At 54.4% G+C, this 26527-nt stretch overlaps 1 protein-coding gene across 1 annotated transcript in view; it reads right to left on the bottom strand.

Moving 5' to 3' along the window:
• Nucleotides 1-1202: 1202 nt before the first annotated feature.
• Nucleotides 1203-26527, bottom strand: part of MAP3K1 (mitogen-activated protein kinase kinase kinase 1) — a 63775-nt gene continuing 38450 nt past the window's right edge. Inside the window, exons 7-20 of the mRNA XM_053914934.1 lie at nucleotides 23935-24056; nucleotides 22978-23059; nucleotides 22682-22865; nucleotides 20569-20841; nucleotides 18721-18842; nucleotides 17172-17263; nucleotides 16702-16891; nucleotides 14967-16224; nucleotides 14502-14654; nucleotides 13695-13857; nucleotides 8893-9024; nucleotides 5485-5627; nucleotides 4824-4955; nucleotides 1203-3715 (exon numbers count right to left, since the gene is read on the bottom strand). Coding sequence (XP_053770909.1) covers nucleotides 3566-3715; nucleotides 4824-4955; nucleotides 5485-5627; nucleotides 8893-9024; nucleotides 13695-13857; nucleotides 14502-14654; nucleotides 14967-16224; nucleotides 16702-16891; nucleotides 17172-17263; nucleotides 18721-18842; nucleotides 20569-20841; nucleotides 22682-22865; nucleotides 22978-23059; nucleotides 23935-24056 — 3196 coding nt within the window. The 3' untranslated portion in view covers nucleotides 1203-3565. The remainder of the gene's footprint in view (nucleotides 3716-4823; nucleotides 4956-5484; nucleotides 5628-8892; nucleotides 9025-13694; nucleotides 13858-14501; nucleotides 14655-14966; nucleotides 16225-16701; nucleotides 16892-17171; nucleotides 17264-18720; nucleotides 18843-20568; nucleotides 20842-22681; nucleotides 22866-22977; nucleotides 23060-23934; nucleotides 24057-26527) is intronic.

Genomic DNA, 26527 nt, shown 5'->3' with positions numbered 1-26527 from the left:
TTGGTGGGCACAGAGATAGGGGTCCCAAGTGACGGGTTACACAGCTGGCAGCGGCAGAGCAAGGTGGGACCCAGGTCTCGCTTCGGGCTCTGGGTCACCAGTCCGCTGTCACCTTCCTTGTGTCAATTCATCACACACAACTTAACAAGCCCCCAAAAGGTCGGGACGCAGGAAGGTGGCGATGTTTGGAAGTTCCTGTCGGTCACTGTTGTCCCCAACGATGGGCATTCCGGGAGTTTGACCTCAGAACCGGCAAATCACGACGTCTGCTCACAAATGCGCAAGTCAGCACTTTCGTGTGAGCGTGACACCCCCACGTTTTTCTAGATTTTACGTAAGAAACCTGCAGGCCTGCGCATCTCGTAAAACTATTATCACTTAATCAGAATGAAGAAACAAGAGGATTAGTTTTTCCTCTGAGAGGAAAAAGTGATTCCTCTGAAACAAAAAGCTTTTCTCAAAGTCAATAGTTTCTAAAATGCCGGAAGTGTACATTTACATGGAAACTTTACACAAAATGGCTTTCAACCCACAGCCACCGAGTGGCATCTCCTATCTTGCAGGGTTGGACCATCACGCTTCTGACAGTCTGACCACGTGAGAAATGACTACTGAGCAGAATGCGAAGATCAAGGTGGAAAACAGCGATCCCACAGTGGGTCCCACCTGAGACCGAGCCAGCGGGCACTGTGGACAGGTGGTGGTGGTGGTAGGGGGGGTCCAGGGCAGCAGGTGTTGGGTGGGCCACAGCCACTGTGCCCCAAGGGTGCCTGACACAGATCTTTGCTCTCCTTCCCACAAGTGTGACACATGAGGACAGACGTCATGCTTTTTAAAAACATCGTATTACAGCAAAGGAGTTATGTGAGCAGAACCCGTTGAATTTGGCCTTGGCTGCCTGGGGCCTGGGGCCTATTTATGTGCAAGTAAATGACACGGAGGGTCAGGAGGACTGAGGGACGGCTCGGGACTGACCAGGGCGGCAGACAGGAAGTGATGCACAGCACAGGACCTCCGTCTGGGCATCAGGGGGGCCCAAGGGGGAGCCCCGGGGGGAGGGTCGAAGGGAGTTCGCGGTGGTGTTTTTCCAGCCTTTAGTGAGTACGATGTCATTTCAAAATACGTAAAAGTAGCAACCTTTGTTCAAAAACTTTTATTTACTATAAAGACAAAACACCAAAATAGGTACAAATACTATAAAATTCGTTCAATGGGGTAAAAATTTTAATTAAAATATCTTGATATATTTAAAATAACAAAGGATACATTTAAGCCAAATTTTCTTAACCCAGAGATTTTTTTTGTAACATTTGCTTACACAGTAAGGTGCTAATAGAAGTCAGCCCTTAAGCCCTGGAAGTCTTAGGAATCATAGTCACACGGCAAACAGAATTTCACTGTGAAAGTGAACTTTGGTAGAAGAGAACTCTACAGGACACTGAGGTAGCAGAGACTGGAATACACAGCAGTAGACATGATTTACAACTCGAGTACCAAATAACATTAAGAACGCAAAAATAATTACACAATACAATTTTCAGTCCAGCTTTGATCCAAAGAAAATAAGAATATTACATCACATTTGCATGGAAAATAAAACATCGAACAGACAAACAAGCGCCACCATTACCAGCCAGCTGAGGGAACTGCAAGCCAACAGCAGCCCCGATGCCGATCCTCGACCCCCAGCGCCCAGTGCAGACGGCGGTGGGCGTGGCGCCCTACAGCTAACACTGACGGAGGATCCTCCGTCTGCGGTTCGCGCCTCTATCCCACCCGGGACCCACCTGACCCGAGGCCTTCCAGGACCCACAACGGCAAGAATGCATCCGTGAAGCCTGCACAGGAGAGACTCGGAAGCGATCGCATTAGAGCCGTGAAAATTCTAAGCAGTCCAAAAGGAGAGAGAATATAAAAAAGTCAGGTACGACACATTTAGAGCTACCAAACTTCACATTTCAGCACAATTTTTAACTCTTCAAATATTGCCAAAATTCCAAAACCAAGGAATGTAAAATTTCACTAAGAAGCACATTCACATTTAAAAACTGCCTTTTAAAAATCATATGCAATGTATCCCTGTAAACTTATCTTGTAACTTATTTTACTTCCAATTTGTGTTGTACATTTAAAATGTACTCTGTATAGCTTATTTAGTTTATCCTGAGTCTTTGAGAACAACCAATTCTGTTTCATCCTGCAACAATTCAACTGGCTTCTGAAGAGTTAAAACTTAACATCTCAAAAAGTTGTATTAAATACTTAATCAGTACTTGGTTTAAAGAATCACAAAAAACAAAAACCCAAGAAAGGACGAAAGAGCTGCCATTTTCCTTCGGGATTCCACGCATCAGGATTCAGCTGCACGAGAACCATTAGGTGTCTGTCCGAAATCCAGTGAATCAGCATGTAAATGAAATGCAATTTCACTTTTCCTTATGAACATGTTTTCCAAGTTTAAAGCAAACTTTTTGTTTAAAAACATCATTACTCATTGTGGTTGAGCAATGAGGTTAGGTCTTCTGTCGTGACCTACCGGCGGCCTCCTGGCCAGAAGGAAAACAGCAGCCCCACGCCCCTCCGTGGGGACGGGCTAGCACGGCAGACTGCCGGGACGCTGCCTGCAAGCCAGACCAGTGCGCTCCAGACTCCGACGGATTTCAAGGCGACCTTGATCTTGGCTGCGAGCTGCATCAAGAGAACAGTTGCTTTTCACTTAACTTACACTTAACCTGCATGCGAAGAGCAGTGATGGACTCGATGAAGGTAGTACAAATTCCAATTAAAAAAAACCCCAAACTTCCGTATTAAAAAACTCTCGCCATAGCAAGATACTCAATAAACTCTAGTTCACACCTAGTTTTATTTTTTGTCTGGTTTGAAAAGATCACCTTTCCCTGAATATTAAACAAAAATGAAGGTGAAATGAAAATACAGAACCATAATTTCCAAAAATGAAATAACTGGGCCAACAGTAAAATGCACAATGAGCCACAACTGCCCAGGCTTTAAAAAAAAATAAAGGTCAACTGTGGCTCATAAAGAAGTTACAACTTTAAAAAATATATTTTTTCACGGCTACTCACAGCATATTCTGACCTAAAAGAGGCAGACACCGATTGGTTTCGCCAGGGACAGGAGCGGAGCGGGCGGCACGACCCCCCGCAGCCGCCACGTGACGTGGGCGAGAAACGGAGACAGTAAGACAGACCCTGAGCCCCACACGGCCAGCAGTGCGGAAAAAGTGCTCCAAAACGTAACGGGATGGCACGGCCAGCCAGACACGCACACGCCACGCCTTCGTGTTCGCCCAGGGCCGGTTCTCCCTGGAAGGCACGGTTCGCGGTCGGTCCCACGCAGGGTGTGGGCGGGGCGGGCCGAGCGCAGGCGCAGACCATGATTTGTCGGTCACGTGCTTAGGTACGGTCACGTGCTTAGGTATGGGCTCCCCCCGGGGCTGTTCGCGGCTGCTCGGCGCTGGCAGGCCTGCAGACTGCCAACGTGGCTGCCCACAGTTCTCTCGTTGAGCATCCTGTCTCCATCCTTGAGCAGCTCGTCCAGTCGGCTACCAGGTTGTGCGGAAGACGGGATGCTTCAGTAGCTCTCTCGACGGAGGTCTGTCCTGAGGTTGAAGCTCTAAACAGCGGAGAGCCACATCCCGTAACCCGGGAGACAGGTGGGGAGGGATGGCTGGCGCCGTGGTCGCGCTGGCGATCTGCGGGGGAGAGAGCAGAGCTGCACGAGGCTGCCCGCGCTGGGCCAGGGTGTGGGCCGTCCTCCCCTCCGCACCGGCTGTGCAGGGAGGACGGCCGGCGGGGGTGAGGCAGGGCTCTTCTAAGAAGCCCGCAGAGTTTATGGTGACAGAACTTGGTCAGACACACCCTGACCAGTCGGCCCATGCAGGCCCTCCTGCCTCCAGTGAACTGCGCTGCGTGCACTCCAACAGCCAGATGAGTGCGGCTGCCCTGTGGGTGACCTGTGCGCCCCTCCCGCCCCCTCTTCAGCTAGCGGCCCGTGCTCCGCACCTTCCCTATTTCTTCAGCAGAGACAGGCAGAGGGAGAAAGGCTGATTCCTGCCAGTCAACTGAGCGCCTGGAAGCACACCTCCCCGGCCCTCGGGGGCGGAACAGGCTCCCGGGGCGGGGAAGGGCCGGCAGAGACCAGCGGGTGGGGGCCAGCGAGGGTGCTGAGTGCTGACCCCTGCCCGGAGCCCCTTCGGATTGTCCTCAGAACCAGCCCATGAAGTGGGTGCTGTGTTACGGCCGCTGTACAGACAGACGGACCAACAGAGGGCAGACAGGAGGAGGGATTTCGCAGTCGCAGGGCTGTGAAAGGATGGGGCCAGGGCCGCACACCAGGCCTGCCTGGCTCCCAAGCCCACGCCAGCATCAGGCACGCGTCTGACTGCGAAGCCCCACCCGCCTCTGGGGGAAACAGAGGGAACTGGACTCGCGTCATCAGGAAGGGAGAACGACCAGCTGGCCCTGGTAGCTCACGGGGGCGCGCTTTTAAAACACAGAAGATAGTAAATTGGAGTTTAAAAACGAGCTTCCGTGTTAAATCGGAAGCTTGCTACGCTTGTTTATGCACACTTTCAGCCAGGAGCAGGGATTCGGCGCTTCCTAAATTCGTGGTCACAGCGGCTTGTCAGAACAGGCTGCTGGGGAGAACCGGACGGACAGCCCCCGCCCCCCCACTGCGTTCCGGCGGCAGCGTGTCTGTGTGCGTGTGCGTGCGCATGCGCACTCATCTCTCCCGAGAGCATCCGCCTCCGGCCGTGAGACTGGCAGTCCGGGAGGACCCCAGCCTGCTGCCCTTGTTACCTTGAATATCAGCGCGAGGTGGTTGGAGTGCTTCTCCGCGTTCCACGGGGGCTTGGCGCAGGCCATCTCTATGATGGCGCAGCCGACGCTCCACACGTCGCAGCTCCGCCCGTACTGCTGGCCTCGCAGCACCTGGGGAAAGCGGGTGTCAGCGGGGGAAGGGGCCCCTGGGAAAGTGGGACGCCGCTCTGCAGCCCGAAGATGCGACCGGCGATGCACAGGCTTCCCGGTGCCTCGTGTGCTTCCTGGATGAGCTTAACCCCCACGTGGCACAAAAGTGTCTCAGAGAATGTGAGGTGCTGCAAAGTCACGGGAACCCAGAGTTTCGAAGCTGCCCCAGTGCGCACAGCCGGCGACGGGGCAGGAGGAAACCAGGGAACCGCTGCGCGAGGCTGCGGGGAGCTCAGAGCGGTGACGTCTGAACCGCTCCCTTCCCCGGCAAGGCCCCTGCTGTGTGTGTTGTGGGGTCGCCGCAACACGAGCACAGCCCACGACCCGGCGACTCTGTTAACCCGAAGACAGCCTGCGCGCTCCCCCACCAAGTCCGTTGTTAAGGGTTGTGTTAAGACAAAGGGGGAAAGCAGGGTGCACTGGACAGCAATGCCAGTGACCCGGGCGTGACAGTCACCCAACTCCCGTCACACACACAGCTGCTCCTCACCTCAGGTGCCATGAAGGCGATCGTCCCCAACAGCTGCCCCTGGAACTCCCCCGCGCCAGTCCCCTTCGAGGCCAGCCTGGCCGCAGCCCCGAAATCCGCGATCCTCAGTCTCTGACCTGTGCTGTCGATCAGCAAATTGGCACCTGCCAGCAAACACAAAGGACAGATCACACACTGGGCGAAGTGCCGGAAGACAGAAGCGGACCGCGTGCCAGAGGTTCGGAGAATTTACTCCCTCTCGAGCCCCTGCGTGGCTGCTGCAGGCGCCCGGGGCTCTGTGGTGCAAAGTGAAGGCAACCCAGAGCCTCAGAGGGAAGGCCCGGCCAAGTGTCCAGGCGTGAGGAGACAAAGGCAGAGACTTAGGGAAATGCTGAGTGAGTGTAAAAATCCTTTGACAGTGATTCCCAGCAAAAACCTTGCTCTAGAATTCAAATTTTAGTGTAGTTTACACTAAGAAAAAGTTATGTTGAAACATACTGACACAGACCAAGTCCAATTACTGTAATTTCACAATTACAGCTTAATAAGAAATTAATATTTCTTAAAAAGATTTTATTTAGTTTTTAGAGAGAGGGGAAGGGAGGGACAAAGAGTGGGAGAGAAACACCATTATGAGAGAGAAACACTAACTAGTGGCTTCCCGTAGGCGCCCCAACCCGGGATTGGGACCACCGCCCAGCCATGTGCCCTGACCGGGAATCGAACCAGCGACCTTCAGCTTTGTGGTACAACACTCAACCCACTGAGCTACACTGCTCAGGCAAAAAAATAATTAACATTATTAAATTATTTGACCATATTATGTCAGATACTAGATAAAGACACTCGTGCCAGAAAATCAAAGCTGCTACCTATGGAGACTTCTGGCCAAGATGGAGGCGTCGGCGGAAACATTTCGCTTCCTCGCACAACCACAAGGACAACCGCCAATTCAAAACCAGTAAATAACCAGAACTGCCAGAAAGTCGAACCGCATGGAACTCTGACAACCCAGGAGTCAAAGAAACATTCATCCAGACCAGGAGGAGGGGTGGAGACAGGCAGCCGGGTGGGCAGACAGGACCTGCAGCAAGGCGGCAGCTGGTGGGGGCAAGGCGGGGCGGGCAGGCCAGGGAACTAACGACTCAAACCTCTGGCCGTAAAACACTGTGGGCTGCGAAGGTGGGAGAGACTCCCAGTCTCACAGGAGAGGTCAGTTCGAAAGAGGGCCTAGAGCAGAGCAAGTGAGAACTGTTCCCTCTCTGACCCCTCCCCACAGAGAGCGCCACAACGCAGCCCAGCCCCGGTGAACACCTAAGGCTGCGCCCCTTACAACATAACAGGTGTACCAAAGAAATATGGCCCAAATGAAAGAACAGATCAAAACTACAGAAAACGAGCTAAGCGACGAGGAGATGGCCAACCCACCAGATGCAGAGTTCAAAACACTGGTAATCAGGATGCTCACAGAAATGGTTGAATATGGTCACAAAATAGAGGAAAAAGTGAAGGCTATGCTAGGTGAAATAAAGAAAAATATACAGGGAGCCAACAGTAAAGGGAAGGAAACCAGGACTCCAATCAGTAGTTTGGAACAAAAGGAAGAAATAAACATCCAACCAGAACAGAATGAAGAAACAAAAATTCAAAAAAAATGAGGAGAGGCTTAGGAACCTCCACAACACCTTTAAACGTTCCAACAGCTGAATCATAGGGATGCCAGAAGGAGAAGAGGAAGAGCAAGAAATTGAAGTCTTATTTGAAAAAATAATGAAGGAGAACTTCTCCAATCTGGCAAAGGAAATAGACTTCCAGGAAGTCCAGGAAGCTCAGAGAGTCCTAGAGAAGTTGGGCCCAAGGAGGAACACACCAAGGCACATCATAATTATGTTACCCAAGATTAAAGAGAAGGAGAGAATCTTAAAAGCAGCAAGAGAAAAGGAGACAGTTACTTACAAAGGAGTTCCCATTAAGACTGTCAGCTGATTTCTCAAGAGAAACCTTAAAGGCAAGAAGGGGCTGGAAAGAAGTATTCCAAGTCATGAAAGGCAAGGACCTACATCCAAGATTGCTCTATCCAGCAAAGCTACCATTTAGAATGGAAGGGCAGATAAAGTGCTTCCCAGATAAGGTCAAGTTAAAGGAGTTCACCATCACCCATTATATGAAATGTTAAAGGGACTTATCTAAGACAAACAAGATCAAAACTGTGAACAGTAAAATGACAACAAACTCATAATTATCAACAACTGAACCTCAAAAATAAAAACAGAAAGTAAGCAAACAACTAGAACAGGAAGAGAATCACAGAAATGGAGATCACATGGAGGGTTATCAGAGGGGAGAGGGAGGGGAGAATGAGAGGAAAAGGCACAGGGAATAAGAAGCATAACTGGTATGAACAAAACAGACAGGAGGAGGTTGACAATAGTATAGCAAGTAGAGAAGCCAAAGAACTTGTATGTATGACCCACGGACATGAACCAAGGGGGGTGATGCTGGACAGTAGGGGGTGCAGAGCAGAGGGGGGATAAAGGGGAGAACAAACTTGGGACAACAGTAATAGCATAATCAATAAAATATACTTAAAAAAAAGTACAAATTGGTAGGTACAAAATATACAGGGAGATTAAGAATAGTATAGGAAATGGAGAAGCCAAAGAGCTTATATGTACAACCCGTGGACATGAACTAAGGGGGGGAATGCTGGAGGGATTGGGGATACCAGACAGAGGGTGGCAAAGGGGAAAAATTTAGGACAACTGTAATAGCAAAATTAATAAAATACAAAATTTTAAAAAAGATTAAAAAAAATGAAAGCCACTATTAATCAGACTGTAAAAGATTTGAAAGGATTTTCCTTAAAAGTTTATAATACCACAATTATTCTAACTGAAACTGGGAACAGGACCTTTGGGGAGGAAGTACATTCTGAGATCAAGGCCAGGACTTGGAGACTCGGAGTCCCACACTGGGTCTGCCAGCCAGCACATGGCAGTGAGAAGGCAGAAAAGTCCCCGCCTCCCTGAGGAAGTGGTGTTATGTGACCCCAAAGGTTCCTTCAGTTCTAACTGTTCTAGTGAGTCCCTCCAGAGAAACTACCCTCTAGTTGATTTCAAGAGAGAAACTATCAACAAAGATGCAAGTTTCAGAATTACATTCATCTTCTACTTACTGCTGATAAATAGTAATTAAAAGAATTTCTACCTTTGCCCTGGCTGGTGTGGCCCAGTGGACTAAGTGCCAGCCTGCAAGCCACAGGGTTGCTGGTTCAATTCCCAGTCAGGGCACATGCCTTCGTTGCAGGCCAGGTTCTCAGTGGGGGTTGTACGAGAGGCAACCAATCAATGTTTCTCTCCCTCTTTCTTCCTCCTTTCCCCTCTCTCTAAAGATGAATAAATAAAATCTTAAAAAAAAAAGAACTCCTACCTTTGACATCTCTGTGAATGATCTGGTTTTCATGGAGATATGAAAGGCCACGGAGTAACTGTTCAGTATAATTAATAACTACTGATTCCTTGAAGGCTCCATATTTACTGAGCAAATGAGCCACGGACCCCCCTGCAAGGCAAACATAAAATAGGAATAATTATCATAAACTTAAGCTAGAATTAAAATTATTTATTACACTTTAATAACATAAGGTTGTATTTATGAGCGCACATCCACACCCGCATTTGAAATGTTCGTTTATACTCTGCGTCCGGAAGTAAAGCTGAATTAAAACTAACCCATGTAAGTAATCCCAAAACCCATCACTTAGGGGACTTGCATGGAAGCCCCATGAACTAGTTTTTCAGAAGGTCAAGGTTTCAGAAAGCTTCAAAAGTCAACAATTTTGCATGGAACTCTTTCTTAAATGCACAGTTCCCCCGTCTTTGTGACTGAGATACACACAGTGCCTGTGTTGATGCCGTAAGTAAACGGTGCTAACCTGTTAGCTGGCAGAGGGGAGAGCAGGCAGAGCCGCAGACCCAGTGGAGGTTTGGTAGCCAACTGCTTACCAGCCGTGACCTCAACGAGCCTCAGTAAAAAGTGTTCATACTCCACAGAACCACTGACCCAGCCACAACCCTCCCCGAGAATGCACTAAGGAACGGGTGGTGGAGGCGGAGGCGGAGGTGGAGGTGGGGACGCTGGGCCCGCCCCTGCCTCGGGCCCACCATGCTACAAGCAGGTACGGAGCAACTGCTGCTGAGGGCTACTGAAGACAAGCCGAACAGCATTTCCACCCCGATGTGGGGGCTGTTCCACACGTGGGCAATGTGGCCCAGCCCCCACTCGGAAAAGCCAGTGGGGAGCGAGGTTGGCAGGCAGGACCCACGCCCATGGACAGGTTCTCCCGTGGGGAATCAGGCCTGCATTGTACCTGGGCTGCTACGAGACTTGCTCTTGCTAAAACTCCCTCACCCTGAACTGAGGCAGCAAATGTTTACTGAGTATCTTTATCTTCCTAAAATCTGAGCTAGACCTTCCAGGTATGGAGCACAACCGGGGTGACCATTTCTCCTTTACATTGCAAATATCCTTCTTTGATGTATTCAGTGACACCCTCTCCTTTGTCTGCAAAAGATAACCACCCAAAACAAACCTATGCACAGTAAAGGAGGACCATCTTTGATGTAAGGGGCCTAGAAAAACAATAAAAGCCTGTCAAGATAAGGGTCGGGGCGCTTTCCTCTTGAGAGAGTGGCCGCGCTGTCCCTTTTCCTCCACAGGACTCGGTGGTCCGTGTGTATTTGTGTACTGCTGCCACGACCCAGGATCCCGCAGGCTGGGATCCGCGTCACCCCACGGATGCAGAGAAGCCGCATGGAAACAAGGAGGAAGGGCAGAGACAGGTCTGAGCAGGACCCACGCAACAAGCGTGGTGACTCCCAAGTGGGAGAGGTGCCACAGCCTGGTGGTCTCCCCGAGGGGCGCTGCACCAGGAGGACGACCCCTACCCATGCCCACATGAAGGGAAACTGCTGGTGGGACCCCAGAAGTCCCAGGAAGGGGCATTTACCTGCACAGGAGACCCTGAAGCACCTGCCCCGGGGACTAGAGGACTGTGTCACTGGGCCCCAGGAGACACCTTCTACCTAGGACCACTTGTACAGGACCGGGAGGTGTGGCTGATCTACCGCACACACGGAAGAGATACAGAGAGAGGCAAAACGAGGAGACGGAGGAGCATCTTCCCGATGAAAACCCACAAAGCCCAAGAGAAAGAGCCCCGTGAAACAGAGGCGAGCAGCCTGCCAGGCAGCAAACTGGAAAGGCCAGTTAGAAAGGCGCTGGGGACCTGGGGAAGGAGGGCCGCACCAGTCAGCACCGAGTGGCGGTGAGACTGCCCCGCAGGGAGTCAGCAGCAGGTGAGGGGACGCAGAGGAGCCGGTCAGTGACCTGCAAGACACAGGCGTGGACAGCACTGCATCTGAGCAGCAAGAGGAGCAAGACTTTTAACACAGGCAGTCGAAGGGACGTCGGGACGACATCGAGCATTCCAGCAGTAACATCACTGGGGCGCCAGAAGGAGAGGAGAAAAGGGACAGAAAATCTGTTTGAAGAAATAATGACTAAACGCTACCCCACCCTGTTAAAGGGGACAGACGGCCAAGTCCAGGGAGCACACAGTCCCAACCAAGATGGACCCAAAGAGGCCCAACCAAGACGCATCCTCACTAAAATGAAGAGAGAATCTTAAAAGCAGCTGGTTTTGTACACGGCAACACCTGTAAGGCTGTCAGCCGCAGGACGGGCTGGGGCGGGCGGGCGGCACAATACATTCAAAGTGATGAACAGGAAAAGCCTGCACCCAGAACACCTGACCTGGCGCGGCTCTTATTCAGACATGGAGAGAGAGAGTCTCTCAGATAAGCAGCAGCCCAGGCAGGTCGTCGCCACGGAGCTGCACAAACGCCCAGAGGGCTTCGGTCAGCAGGACAGGAAAGGCCAAAGTGAACAGAAGGAAGTGCGGGGAAAAAAGCTCACTGGTAAAGGCCAGCACTTAGTAGAACTAGTGGACCAGCCGACGGTAAGGCTGGTGGGAAGGTTACAGGACAAAAGCAGAAAAACCACGGGCGAGTAGATAAGACCACGTAGAAAAAGACTCAACCACATAAAACGCTGAGCTTTTAGAATGCGTTCCGACCTCAGCGACCACGGAGTTAAAAGGCCGCTGTACGCGCTCCCAGCAATCAAAACCGGAACCTCTGACAGACACGCAACAGGGAGAAGGGAACCCACGACACTGACAGAGGTCATCCACGCGCTGGATGAGAGCTGGAGGGAAGCTCAGAAGACCACAACCACCACCAGAAAACAATTAATGAGATGGCGGTCAATACATCCAATCAACAATCAATTTAAATTTAAATGGATTAAATGCTCCGGTCAAAAGGCATAGTGTGGCTGAACAGATAAAAAAAACAAAACCCAAAAAAACAAACGAGCCACCTGCAGGCTGCCCATGGACAAGCACTTCCGGTGCAAGGTCAGGCAGGCTGAGAGTGAAGGGCGGAAAAGGCAGCTCGTGCAGCAAGTGGGAGCGGACAGCACGCCGGAGCAACAACACTCTACCAGGCAGAGCGGATGCTAAGTCGAAGACCACAAGGAGGGACCAAGGAGGGTACCACGCGATGGTGCAGGACCCACCTAAAAGGGACGGGAGGACCGGTGGTAAGTGTCTGCGAGCGCACACAGGAGCGCCCCCACGCACAACGCAGGTACTAACGGACGCAAGGCAAGACGGACAGCGGAGCGGTCACAGACGGCCCCCGCCGGCGCCCGAGGGGGTCGGAGCACGCTCTCGCATCCCAGAAGGTTGTGGGGTCACTCCCAGGTCGGGGCGCACACACAGTGCTCAACGTCACTCATCAGAGAGACGCAAATCTGAGCCACAGTGAGCTGTCCCCTCACACCCGTCGGAAAGGACGTCATCAACAGATCCACAAACAACAAGGGCTGGTGAGGACGCGGAGGAAGGGGGACCTTCCCGCACTGCTGGTGGGAATGCAGACTGGTGCAGCCACTGTGGAGAGCAGTACGGAGATACCTCAAAAAAATTAAAATACAACTACGTACGACCCAGCAGTTCCTCTCCTGGGTACTTCTGTGAAGAAAGAGAAGGCTGCGATTTGAACAGATGTGCGTGCACCCCTACGTTCACCGCTGCGCCATTCACAGTCCGTAAGAAGTGGAAGCAACCTAGGCATCCAGTGGCAGAAGAGTGGGTAAAAGAGGAGGAACACTACCCAGTCACTAAAAAAGATGAAACCGTGCCATTTGTGAGAACCGGGATGGACCTAGAGGGCGCTGTGCTCAGTGACATGAGTCAGGGAGACGGACCTTGCGATCTCCCGCACTCGGCAGCTAGGGACACGCAAACGACCGACCGAGTGAGGCGGGGGCAGAGACAGGCTCCCAGACGGGGACGCCGTCAGGGCAGAGGGCGCCGGGAGGCTGTGGGGAAAGCTGGGGGCGGCGAGAGGCATGAACCCCCGATGGCAGAGGTAAGTCGGCCGCAGGGACGCAACGCGTAGGACAGTGCCAGGAGTCCACGATGTCCCCCCGACTCTGGTGGCAGGTGGTCACAGACTTAGCGTGCTGCCCTCTCCCCCCCCCCACCGTCAGTTGTGCATGTGCGGGACCACTGTGTCTTGTGCCTGTGCGCTCACTGCGTCTCCACCAGAAAGGACTGGTGTGCAAGCCGACACTCGCCCGCCCTTCAAACACAGAACGCCGTGCCGACTTCTTTGATGGACACAGCAGACAAGGTTGACTTCGCGCTCCCGTGCCAGCTGCCTAAGATAAACTTTCGAGTCCTCCCTCAATCAGTTTTAAAACATTTCTTGTACCTGCCCAATTAATTGAGGCCACCTGGAAAAATATGGACCTTAAACCTAGAGGTTAAAAAAGCTGATTCCTATAAAACAGTGCTACACAATCATTTTAAAAGAAACACTGAGGGGGGAAAAGGCAGAAAACTGTACTTGAACAACAATAAAAATACAAAAACAAGGAAAAAAGAAACACTGAAAAAGTTTAAGAGGTAGAAGTGACGGGCATCTTGTGTCTCGGCAAAGGACATGTTTACAGTTCATCCCACTGCATCAGGGACGGCTTGCTTTCAGAGACTCAGACTGTTTAATAAAAAAGTGAGTGTTCAGTAAAACATTTCCCCTAAACGCCAAGCAGAACGCTACGCCCGCACGCTGCAGCATCTCTGCAGCTCTGAAGGCGCCCACCTGCCATCCACTCGATGAAGAGGTTGTAGTTGCTCTTCTCGCAGGTCGCCCCCAGCATCCTGATGACGTTGGGGTGGCTCAGGTGGCTCATCATCCTTATCTCCTCCCTCAGCGCCTCCACCACCTCCTCTTGCTCCGACGTCGTGTTTCTGATGTACGTCACCTGTGCCGAGAAACCCCACGCTTACAGAGCCTGGCAGGGCGACGCGTTTCCGGTTACTGTTCCCACTAATGATCTGACCCGGATCGGACAGATCCACGCGAGCTGCTCTGTTAATAGCCGATGGCGTTTATGCTCGTGGGTGTGACGTAGACACTTTACAGAAAACCTGGTTCAATTCTTTTAAAGAGTAAGAATCTCGCTTTAGAGCCAGTGAAATAATCAGGAAAATGACCAAAACAAAGACGAAAGAGGCCTGGTCAACCCTCCAAAATTGTCTGAGGACAAAGTGAAAAGTGGGGAAAGCTCAGTCCTGGAGGAAGGGCCAGCACGACACAGATGTGACAGCTTGCTCGTGTCCCTGGCTCGGTGAGTGCCCGCACTCTAAGAGGCGAACCGCAGAACTCCCAAGAGGACGTGTGCCGGTCCCCTCGCTGAGGGAGGAGGAAAGCCCAGCTCTACCGGGAATAAGACACAGACGAAGCCCCAGACAGCCTGCACTTGGAGCTGCACCTGACAACCACACTCTCACTTCCAGAGTCCGTGAGGCTTTGGCACAATCCCCGCTGACACTGCAGCCCAAACGCACAGGCCGCTCACTCTCCGGCTCACGGTCCCAGTCGCTTCCGTCCGCACTGCACACATACCTGTTTAACAGCCATTAGGGTGCCGGTCCCCACATCCTGGGCCTGGTAACAAGAAGAAAAGGCCCCCAGGCCTATCTGCTGGCCTTTCAACCACTCCACGTCTTCTCGGTAGGGGAGCTTCGCCGTGGTGTGGCCCGGCAGGGTCTCTGGCGTCTGCACAGTAAACGAGAGCACCTTTTTACCGTCATGTTAGAAGTGAGAGGCTGTGGGATTAGCCTGGCCTAATACTGTGCTTGTTCAGTCTGGCTTCCCAAGACACCCAGGGACCGTGCTAGTGACCAACGTCCAGTGCAGAGGGGACCACCACGGCGAGTCCCAACCAGAAACACCTCTGAAATAGGCAGGAGCGTTTCTGTTCGAACAGCAACACAAACACTAATTAATTCTACGTGAAAAACCCACTTGCTAATGACGAGCCCGTTAAAGCAACGCTCCTGCGCGGAACGCACTATGGCCCGTACTCACGTCCTGCTGGATGATGATGACGTCCTCCCCGGCCCCCACCTGCAGCTGCGGCACGGTGGGGAGGGCGTCCTGAGACGCCGACATGGCCATGGCCATGGCCAGAGCCTCCTCCTCCTCGGCCTCCAGCTTTTCCTTGCACTTCTGGTTGTGGGTCATGTCGTCTTTGTAGGTGTCGTCGCTTTCGTCCTTTTCAGGGGAGAGGACGGCCACTTCTGACCTGAAAGTGACTGTGGAGCCACTCGAGGGCAAGGACGCCTCCAGGAGGTCCTCGATGCTGGAGTGGAGCTCCACACCGCCATCTAACCTGCCCTTGTCCTCCACGGGGGTGAACACCGTCTTGTCGCTGGGGATGACAGCATGACCGCCGCTGCCGAAGCTGTCGTCGCACCTGCACGGGCCGTCCAGGTCAAGGGTCAGGCTGTGCTGGGTGGCGTGGCCCTGTTTGCCAGAAGCACCTGGGGGCGGCCGAGCTGGCTTTGGCCTGTGGACGGTGCTGGAGGGCAGAGGCCCACACTGAGTGAAGATCGGGGAGAGCCTGTCCGAGTCTTTGTTTTCAGAGCAGGTCCTCTGGAACTGCAGGGAAAACTTGCGCTGCGTCTGGGGGGATGCAGAAGGAACTTTGCAGGGAGCGAACCCCTGAGGTCTGGGCCTGGAGCTGTCAGGCACGGCCGGGGCGGAGGAAGACGGGGCTGACTGGGCTGGGGGTGCGAACGGGGAGTGAAGAGAGATGGGGGACGAGTTCAGACACTGGCTGTGGGGTCTGCCCTTGGTCTGCACTGCGGGCTTTGGCTGCTCTGTCGTTGCCGAGCCTGGAAGCCCCACGGAAAGGCCGGTCAGCCTGTCAGAAATGTCCTCTGAGCTGGCGCTCAGCCTCGCAGCCCGCAGCCCCTTCCCAGTTCTCCCTGTGGGGTCCGTGCGCTCAGCGGAGCTGTGCTCTGCGGCTCCCGGGGGGCTGTCGTGGCCCGACGTTCGCAGGAAGCTGCCCTGTCGACCGTCCAAAGAATCCTCACCACCCAGCTGCAGGGCCTCGGCAATGTCCACCTCCTCCGCAATGGCCATCAGCCGGCGGCGCATCCTGGCGAAGTGGGTGGAGCTGGACACACTCAGCATCTCCAGCAGCTTGGAGAACACACGGGGCACGGCGGTGACCATTCTCGCGGCACTCAGGTAGACCCTCCGGGAGAGCTTGCCCACCATGGAGTGGGGGTTATCGATGGACTGCAAGGCGAAGCTCAGGAGTGACAGAAGCTTCTTGTAGCTGCGAGGAAGACACACCCGATTACCACACAAAGTACAATTACTGCAGAACACAGATGGAAGGAAGATGGGGGTACATTTAAAAAAAATCGAAGTAGCCCTGGCTGGTGTAGCTCAGTGGACTGAGTGCAGGCCTGTGAACCAAAGGGTCGCCAGTTCAATTCCCAGTCAGGGCACAAGCCTAGGTTGCGGGCCAGGTCCCCAACTGGGGACACGTGAGGGGCAACCACACATCGATGTTTCTCTCCCTCTCTTTCTCCTTCCCCTTCCCTTCTCTCTAAATAAATAAATGAAATACTTTAAAAAAACCGAAGTAACTAGCCTAGACTTCAGGTCTTTGTGTGAGTCCAGCGCCAGCAGCCGCATGCACACTCTGCGGTCTTTGCGTCCCTCACGAACCCAGAACGTATGGTGCACGGGGCTGGGGCGCGCAGTGGGGCAGGGAGCCGATGAAAACATGCTGCGGAAGGAAACTCACCTGACTTCAACAGGCTCAGCTTGGGGAACATCAGAACTGACGATGTGGGGGTAAAACTCAGCAGGAAACTCCAGCAGCAGTCTGTCGATCAGGCAGAGGCGGCCCAGGAGCTCTGGCCAGTTGTTTGACTCAGTTGGGTTCCCAAGAATACAATTCACGACAAAATCAACACCCCCGATGCCGATGGACCCTACGGGAGGAGGCTAACAGTGAACGACTGGACGGAGCGATGTCAAAGTCTCACACAAAACACGGTCAAGTGGCACGAGGCCAACTCCAGCACTCGGCACTGTGTTAGCGTAAGAACTTCTCTCTTAGGTTCACGTTCCATTTCTGACGCCAGCTGATGGAGTCAGTTTACAAAATCACCTTGAATCCCACAACTGTGGTATCAGAGGTTACGGGATTGGACAGTCTGCTAAGGAAAACGATAAATCACGCCATGTCAATTTTAAGTAAAAAGTTATTACCAGCTTTGAGTATTTCTCTGCCAACCGCCAACTCCCCCGCTTGGCCCTTGCAGAGCTCCAGCAGCGTCGAGATGGACAGTTGGCTGGTGCGGCTGCAAAGGAAAGGACGTGGCGTCAGACTCGGCGCTGGACAGGCGCACACTGACGGGGCGGTGAGGTGGTGTCTGGCACGGCAGGGGGCGGAAACGTTCCCAAGACCACCTGCTCTTCTACCACCGAAGCTGCATTTGCGGCGTCGCTATAAATGACCATGTTCATTAGTGGGTCTAACTTCCTGAATTCCACCTTACCCTGTACGGTGAGCACAGAAGCTTCACTCCTGGCTCTCAGACAGCAAGTACTGATTTCAGTGTCAAACCGGGTAAGAGAAAAGCATATCTTGCTTATTTTCATTAGCGTATTTTGTTAAAATAAAAAAGATTCAAGACATTTTGGTTTCTGAGTTTTCACTAGACTCTCTTGAAATGAAAATAAAACCTTCCCAATCCAACCCTTCATATTCTCTTACACAGGAGAATGAGTTCCAAATACAAAAATCTCTTTACAGTATTCCTACGGCATTCATCGAAGCGACCCAGTGAGCACCCTGAGTTTGAAGTTTCAAAAAGCAGACAACAAAACATGCCACAAAAGCACTGACGGTCTCTGAAACTCCTCGCTCTAGTACTGGAAGTGCCGTCGGCTTTCTGTGCGTCTGACAAACCATTAACCCGCCTCACGGTTCCCAGGGGTCACAGTGTTCTCTCTGAGCCACGAGAAAGCCTCTGGCACTTCCAGCCTGTGGGCTCGTGCACCAGGGCAGCCGAAGGCAGGCCACGCCAGCCGGGCGACGGGCTGAAGCTGGGCACCGGGTGCTGAGCCCTGCACACACCACGCCACGTGACTGAGGGGGACGCGGCACCCAAAGCAGGGGCGGCCTGGGACCCCCAGTGCTTTTCACGGCTGAGGCCTGGTGAGGCCCGTTTGCATGGCTGTGCTTGCTCAGCGACAAGGGACCCTCCCGCCCGTGGGGTGGGAGGGAAGAAGCAAAGAGCCAGGTGTCTGAGGGAGGCGTAGCTGTGCTGTTGTTCCTGTCCCCAGACCTCGCACCCCCCTCCAATCTTTACCTTCTAATGAGGGTCACTCTGGTCCCTTGTCCATGTTTAAGGAGAGTGCAGGGGTGCATGGAGTAGGGGGGGGGTTGTTATTTGACATAAATTCTCATAATTAGAGTGAAATTTCATTACAGGAAAATAGTGACATAGTTTCTTCTCTGGGACGGGTCCCGATGACCAGGCAATCAGGTAGAAATGTCCCATTGGACCCTGCCCTGTGTCACCCAGGCTCTGAAGGGGAATGACACCTGACAGTCCTGCACGCCAGCGCCTATCAGCTGCCTTAAGACAAGGCCATCATTGGACGCGGAAGGGCTCCTGCACAGAGGGCTGGGGGCGGGTCCTGGCCTCATCCTCCCCAGTCCTGGGGCCTCGCTGAACAAACACGCACCAGCACGCACAAGGCCTCGCCCGCTCCGACCAGGGGCGTGAGGCAGCCCAGCCGTGGGCCTCACCTGTTGGAGTCCGCGCACTTGACCAGGATGGTGTCCACCACGGGCCGCAGAAGCCGCTGCAGTCTGAGTCTCTCCGCCAGGCTGTGGCACGGCGTGTACACGAGCATGGCCCGCAGCGTTTTCTGGGGGCGACACCGGGGCTCGGGTCAGCCGCCCAGGGGGGTCCGAGGGGCAGAGCCGCCCAGGGGGGTCCGAGGGGCGGAGCGAGTGACAGGGAGACAGTGTGGCCCGTAAACAACGCGAGACTCCATGATGCAAGTGCGTGACTGGACAGACGGACAGACAGACAGGGTAGGAAGGAACTCTGAACTCTTCCTGCGGTTGTTTATAGTTTGAATTAGTTGCAAAATGGAAAGTTAAAAAAAGTTATTTTAGAAAGCAAACGAGGGCAGGAGCCAACCTGATAGAGCCCTCAGTGGCCAAAGCCGGGCTGGCGGAGCAGCAGAGTGCACGGTGGGGGCAGGGGCAGGGACAGGGGGGCTGCTGGGGCGGCCGGGACAGGCGCAGGTGGACGGGACACTGCACCGTGGCGCCGCTAGCGCCCGACCTTCCTGAGTGGGCCGGCGCAGGGTGACCGCATGGGAGACTGCATTTTGTATGCGATGCGTTCGAAACCGCTGGAGGGACGAGTGGTGATGCCGAGAGAACTCTCAAAGGGTTCAGCAAAAGTCACGCAGGGGAGGGAGCAGGAGGGGGCGGAGTTCTAAGGCCAGGGGCCCTCTCTGCCGCCACCTGCTGGACACGATGGGGCTATGGGGCGGCGGACTGAGGCGAGGTTCGGAGTCCCCGAACTCGGGGGCTCACAGACGACTGGGGAAGCCCCTGAACTTAGGAAGAGACAACCAGACTGCAGTCAGTCTGTGGAGCGTCCGGGCCCCCCCCCAGGGCCGCGTGGGAGAACAGACCATGGGGAGACAGACTCGGAGAGTGGTGCGCCTGCCCCGGGGTTCCCAGTGCGCACCACCTCACTGAAGGTCTGCCGGGGAACAGACCCGACCCCCTATGCACGCAGTGCTCACCGACTCGGAGTGCATACTGAGCCCTGTCCTCACCACTGCACCACCCCCCACCCCCACCCCGTGCCACAGGAAACGCTGCCATGGCCCCAGAGCCACTCGCAGCTTCGGAGCCAGGCAGAGTCCCGGCGGTGGTCAAGGGACGGCTGTAGGCAGCAGCCATTCGGCGTCCTTACACTGTGCTCGATGTTGGGGTCGGGGGTTTCCATTTCAAACCCAAGCAGAAAACGCTTCCGTCATTTTACAGGTGAGAAAGCGTGAGTGTCAGAGTCCTGAGGTCACACTGCCAGCCGACGGGAGACCCAGACCTTGAGTAAAGATCTCTGTGCCCTGGACCGTGTGTGCTCCTGGTCGTCCCGCCCCCTCGAGAAAGACCACTTCTAACAGGTGATGCTGAAGAAGCAACTCAGCAGTGATCTGCCGCGTGAGAGCACTCCCAACTTTCCACACAAGAACGGTTACTGAGAATCAGCTCTCCTTGACGTCTACTAACAGCAAATTAAAAAGAAGTCAGAGTAACTGATGGCTTTCTCTCGCCCGATCAAGTGCTTCAATTTGGTCACGTGTGAGGGAACCGTGAAGAAGGGAACAACGAACCTTTGCCGCAGTACACAGCAAACTGGGGCGGAGCACAGTAAGTGAAATCCAACGGATGAAGAGATTAAATGGGAAATTGAAATTTCCTGGGATTATGAAATGAAAACAAAATTGGGCTTTTCCAAAATTAAACTAGGTGACGTTTTCCTAGATCTCAGCAATGCTAAGCAACGACCCATCAGAAAGCCCAGCCAACCGCCCCGCAACTCTGTGGTTATGGAGTGAAGCTACTTACTAAAGCCGCAACGTACACTTTGTACACGGGGTCCGCACACACCATGGACAGGACGCTGCAGCAGGCCCCCACCACGTCCGCCGGGGCGCTGGGTGCGGGGGGCCCCGGGGCGGCTCCAGCACTCGGGCTGCCCCCGCCCCCGGAGTGCCCGGTGCTCTCCCCGTGGGCCAGCAGCAGCGCCCCGCTGACGTCGTGGGAGAGGCGCCTGAGAGCCATCTCCCGGATGCTCCAGTTTCTGGAGAACAGGCAGCCGACGAGTTCCATCCCAAACACCTGCAACCAAACACACAGGGAGCTCAACGTGCAGAAAAGGAGCAAACCTGAAGAGCTTGAATTCAGCCTGAATTTCTGCTACCGAAGGAAAACTGGGCATGTTTAAGCCTTCGCTGCACTGCACGGTCTCGAGTACGTCCAGCCTCTTCCACATCACGAGCAGGAATGTACACTCAGGTTTAGCTGGTCGTCATCAACAGTCTGTAACACTCACTAGTTCAGGTAAAATGAGAGTGAACTGCAGGGATGGGATGGACAGACACACATGAGCAGACTTATTTCTGTGCTTCATGCTCACTGCAAGACAAAACACGTCCCCAGAGACCCCAGCCTCGTGTTCGCCGTCAGGCAGCTCACAGGGAGAACGCCCAGGCAAGATTAAGAAGTGCCAAACCGAGAATGGCCCGGACACAGGGCCCCGCTCCCAGGGAGCAGTGGTCAGCAGAGCTTTTACTTGGGCTTTGTCTCATACGAAAGGGCTGAAGAACTAGCCAAGACAGGTGGGACTGTAGCTAACAAAGTGGAAAGATCAAGACAAAGAAAGGAGAAAGTGCTTGGGCTCCAGTCAGCTACGGCTGCCACGGCTGCGCTCCACCTGTGGCTGCTGGGCACGGGCCCGCGGCCGTCACCCCAGGCCTGCAAAGCCGCACGGCCCAACAGGAAGGACGGCATGCGGGCTGGACCCTGCGGGCCGCTTCGCTAATACCTGAGACAGCTTACCCGAAGCATTGCTAAGCACAAGAGATGAGGAAAAGGTTTCGGGAAAACACATCATGGCCTTTGCACGTGTGTGTGTGACAGGAAGGGACGGTGGAGAATGAACCCCCAGCACACAAAGCACCTGGCCTGTGCCGGTGCTGGCAGGCAGCAGCTGCTCTCTGGGGCTCAGCGCTGGCTGACAACACTAGGAGTGCACAGCCCGGCGCAACCTGAAGCGTGAGCCAAGCACACGAGGCCACAGCCCTGCAGCACCGGCCTCCGGCATCTTGGGGTCGACCTGGGAGTCCTCTGGGGGGGCCCGTCAAGGGTGGGGAGGCCTATGCCAAAGGCCACTAATGAACTAGGTAAAAAAGGGTAAGTTTTTAAGTTCACAAACTGTACTAGATTCGTCACAGGTGCTAATGTGTTGTGAAAAGAGGAGTTCGAGCTGCAGGACAAAACGGACGAGGCGGCCGACCCCAGGGGCCCACAGCCGCGAGTGTTGCTGTGCCCACTCGCGGCCACGAGGGCACGAGACGGGTGTGACTGGCCGTCAACAAAACCACACTGCCCGGTGCCCCTGAGGACACCATCTGGTCTGGATCCTATTTACCACGCGTCGCACTGAACGGCCCAGCCCCCGAAATGCCAGTTTACTGAGGACAAAAGCACCAACCAGAAGAGGAGGTAAAGGAGTGGAAACGTCCTTAGAACAGGCAATGCCTGCCTCAGGTCAGGTGAACACCACGTCTTTGCTCCTGGTCTCGAACTCAGCACCACACGGGCCACAAGGACACGGGAGGGAGAGGCTGCGTCCGCACGGCCACAGACGAGGAAATCGGCCAGCTCTCTGCGGGGCAGACATGAAGCCTGGGAGGCAGGTCGGCCCCAAAGCGCCGCGTAAACCAATGGATGGTTTACGTCCATCCATTCAGAGAGAGATGTTTCCGGAGACCATTTGAGTCTTAAGCTCTGTGACAAGCAGCCCAGTATGAACACGGACGGTAAAATTAACGTTTCGATGGCACAGGGTCCCGATGGGAGCCGATGAAAGCACTTTCTCAACGTACAAGCAACAGTCAAATGGCGACATTCACTGGTCTGCAGCCCTTTCTTCGAGGGGAGGAACGAGGTCGCTTACCTGGATCCAGGGCTCAGCCAAGTCCTTGTGCGCTGCAGGGACCTGCTGGGCCCCGTAGTGGGTCAGGTGGAAGCTGCTCTCCTGAGTCCTGCGCTGCGGCCCGGCCAGAGGCTGCGGCTGGGTGCTCGGCGGCAGGGCGGCCCGCAGGGACGACGGGGAGTCCGCAGGGCTGGACAGCTCATGACTGAACGAGAAACCAGCAAGGCGGCTGTCAACACCTGGCAGGGCCGAACAACTCTGGGAGCACACTTTCACTTTTCCCCAAGGCATCCGAGTCGCTCACGCAAAACTGTTACCTGTAGAAATCGTGGGATCTCCACTTGGACCTACAGAGGGGACATATCAGAGGCTCTCTATTTCTCCTACATTCTTCTGCCCCTGGGGAGGAAAAGACAGCGTGTCATGCGTCGGCAGGCAGGGCAGGATGGGGACTCCAAGGACACTGCCACCTGGCATGGCCTGAAAGTGGGTAAGTGGGTGCCCGGGGTGTGCCGATGCCACATCGCTAGCTACGGCATGTGCTGCACCTCCTGTACGCCAACCCCCTCCTCCCGTCCCCCCCCCCCCCCCCCCCCGCTCCCCCAGCTGCCCGTCTCTGTGGTGCTCAGGCCACCCCCGCCTGCGTGCGCCCTCAGGTGCAGGTGGGTCACAGTCACGCCTCAACTCACTGCACTGCTCTGCCCACCACACCTGACCACAAGTCTCCACTAGCTGGCGCAGCTCATTTGACCTGGGCCCTACACTGCTGTCTGCGGTGCAAGCACCTTGCCTCCCCGCGGCGGGCAGCGGCGGGCCGGCAGCTGTTTGTGCGGACACGCCGCTGTAATCAGTAAGGAATGCCCCCCGAACGAACTCTGGGTCCGTGGGTGCACAGCTGAGCCCTGCTTTGGCCCCACTGCACTTCTTTTCTTCTCTCACCCATCTCCTTGAAGGCCAGGTTCAAATCCCAAAGAAGGTCCAGGGGACCCTCGAACAACACAGGGGTCAGGGTGCTGGCACCCCCCCCCCCCGCCACTGTGAAAGCCTGCACAACTGCCGACACCCCAGACCCTGACTAGGAGGAGCTTCTGCCGACCGAGCCGAAGGGCTCCCCTGGCAGGCGGGCAGCACCCAGTCCAGGTTCCGAGTATGATCCACTATGTCCTTGAAGGGAGCAGGGAGTGAGCTGCAGGAGAAGCATGACACACCCACAGCTTGCAGGACTGCCCTGTCTCTGCCCCCACCCCGGCCCCGGGGCGCGCCAGGGCACCTACAGATGGACATGCAGTGGTGGTGCAGCTTGTTCCGGCAGCCGTCCTCACACACGGTCAGGCTCTCCTCGTCCAGCATGCCCAGCAGGCAGATTGGGCACAGCTGCTCCTCCTCGTCCTTCATGCTGCAAGCACGCAGACGACAGCGGTCAGCTCCGTGGCTTCCGAAGGCAAACCACCAGCAGCTCCTCCCTGGCAGCACCTTGCACAAGACTGCCTGGGGGGCGCCTGTGTCTCCCGCAACTGCTCAGCGACTTCCTTCGGAGGCGGCCCGCGTATCTGCAGGTCTGGGGGCACGCTCACCTTTCCTTGCTGTGACTGCAAGCCAGTGTCTGGACCGAGGATTTAGAGGGGGAAGCATCCCCAAATTCTGCTCGTGCCGCTTTGGAACGAACGGACTGCTCTAAGACCTGACTCTGCGCCAGCACACCGCGTGCCACCAGTCCCAAGGGTGTGAGGCTGGCGGGGACCCCAGAGCTCATCGGGCTTGTGCCCCAGATCTGAGCCCATTTCAGATGCCTTGTTGGGTGTGAAAACCGGCCCAACTCTCCTAGAAACAAACCCAGGAGCGCGCTGTGTTTTCAATGCACACAAACCCCCACCCAGACTTCTAGGGCTGTGTCGTGAAGGGGCGAGGACACACTGCAGACGCACGCGTGGAGCGCTCACTGCAGCGTGACTCGGCGTGATGGGAAAGTCAACCAAATGAGCATCAAAAGGTTAAAAAATGGCAGATCCAGACACTATGAAGTCTTTTAAAGGATCAGAAATCTGTAAACAACAACAAAGAAAGAAACCCACAGCGTACGATAGGGAGAAAAAGGCAGAAAACACGGCAGAATCCAAACTCATAAAAAAGATGGCATTTATGGTAAGATCGCCACTTCACCGTGGACGTTCGAGTTACACTGTATACACACGGACGTTCCTAACACACAAAGTGTTTCTAAAACCAGTAAGAAAAATACTGACAGAGGTAAAATAGGCAAAGGTGATAAGAAGCAACTGGAACAAAAATAGTGACCAATAAACATGAAAGAAGTTCAAAACGCACAGTAAAATTAATGACGACTCTTTTTTCCTGGATTATCTGAGAAACAAAGATTAGTTAGCTTGGTAACATCTTGCCTTGATAACAACATAGAAAAACAGGTTTTCGTTTACTGCGGAAAGAAACAAATTTTTGGAAACGGCCATGGCTGGTGTGGCTCAGTGAGTTGAGCGCCGGCCTATGAACCAAAAGGTTACTGGTTCGATTCCCAATCAGGGCACATGCCTGGGTTGTGGGCCAGGTCCCCAGTAGGGGGTGCATGAGAGGCAGCCACACATTGATGTTTCTCTCTTTAAAAACAAAACAAGGTCTCCCATACTTCTGTAAATAAATTTGGGACCTTTTAAAAAAAAGTGCGTTTCCTTAATCGTTTGGTTGACGGCACGCTGTTCATGTTGGCTAGCCCTCTGACCCTCCCCTACTGTGAATGTTCTTCCCACGCTCCTTGCCCGTGTAGGTCCTGGAACCCTGGGTCCCTGCTTGCAGGGTTTGTTTTTTCGGTAATCGTTTTGGGTAAGTATATTCAATCTGTCCCAATTCTGTTTCTCTTTGTTGCTTATATAGAATTAAAATTAATTCCATGCAATAGGCCCCAGGTAACTTTCTTCCTTGGAGAACGGAGGTTACGTGAAACCACGTGCTGACGCCCACGGCGCACGCTCACTGTGTCAGGACTGCCACTGCCGTGGCTTCCCCAGGGACGCCCTACCCAGCCAGACCGGCAAAGCCCCCAGCCCGTGGCCAGCCCGTGGCCGGCCCACGTCTGGGAGGTGCTGTTTTACACCTGAGAGGGAAAGTTTCTGTTTTAAGTACCTGGGTTTAAGCATTTGCTATTTTTTCCCAAAATAAAAAGCTAGAGAAATGTCGATCAAAAGGGCAGGAGCCACACACCTCTCCCGGCCTCGCCTGTGGACACCAGGAAGCCTCTCCTGTCCCCAGTGGAGAGGCTTTCCACAATTCTAAAACTGGTTCACTTAATCAAAAATCAGGGAACCCAAACGTTCACTTTCTCCACAGATGAAAGAGCCTCTTTTAGTTCCTCCCTCCCCAGGCCCTTGTCCAGAGGGCGTTACTTCCCACGCACTGAAGGACGGACAGACGGACGGGGTGGGGATGGGACTTCACCCCTCAGACCAGTGCTTCCCAAACCAGGGCGTCTCGGGGACCCCCGGAGGCGCCCCTGTAGGAGACCCAGCCGGCCGTCCCGGGGGACGCAAACCTTGCTCTGCACTGAAGCCCTCAAGGGAGCCGGTGACTGAAGCGAGGGACGCTGGGCGAGAGCGCCAGCAGCACGAGAGCCCCGCACGCTGTGTGGAAGGCGGGGTGTGCTCTCCTTTCTGGCCTGACCGCGGCCACCCTGAGGGGCGGCCGTGCTGGAAGATGGGACTCCCGGGTCCGGAAGCCCTTAGGCAGCCCCCAGGGAAGGGCGGAAACTGGGCCCAACAGGACCCGAGGCAGGAGGACGGCTAGTGGCTGATGTGCACAAAGCACGTGGGCCTGGAGTGTGGACGCGAGAAGGGAAGTGGGCCTCGCACCAGTGGGCTG

The sequence above is a fragment of the Desmodus rotundus genome, chromosome 1 (genome assembly GCF_022682495.2).
Source record: "Desmodus rotundus isolate HL8 chromosome 1, HLdesRot8A.1, whole genome shotgun sequence".
NCBI lineage: Eukaryota > Metazoa > Chordata > Mammalia > Chiroptera > Phyllostomidae > Desmodus > Desmodus rotundus.
This window is presented reverse-complemented; position numbering and strand designations above follow the sequence as displayed.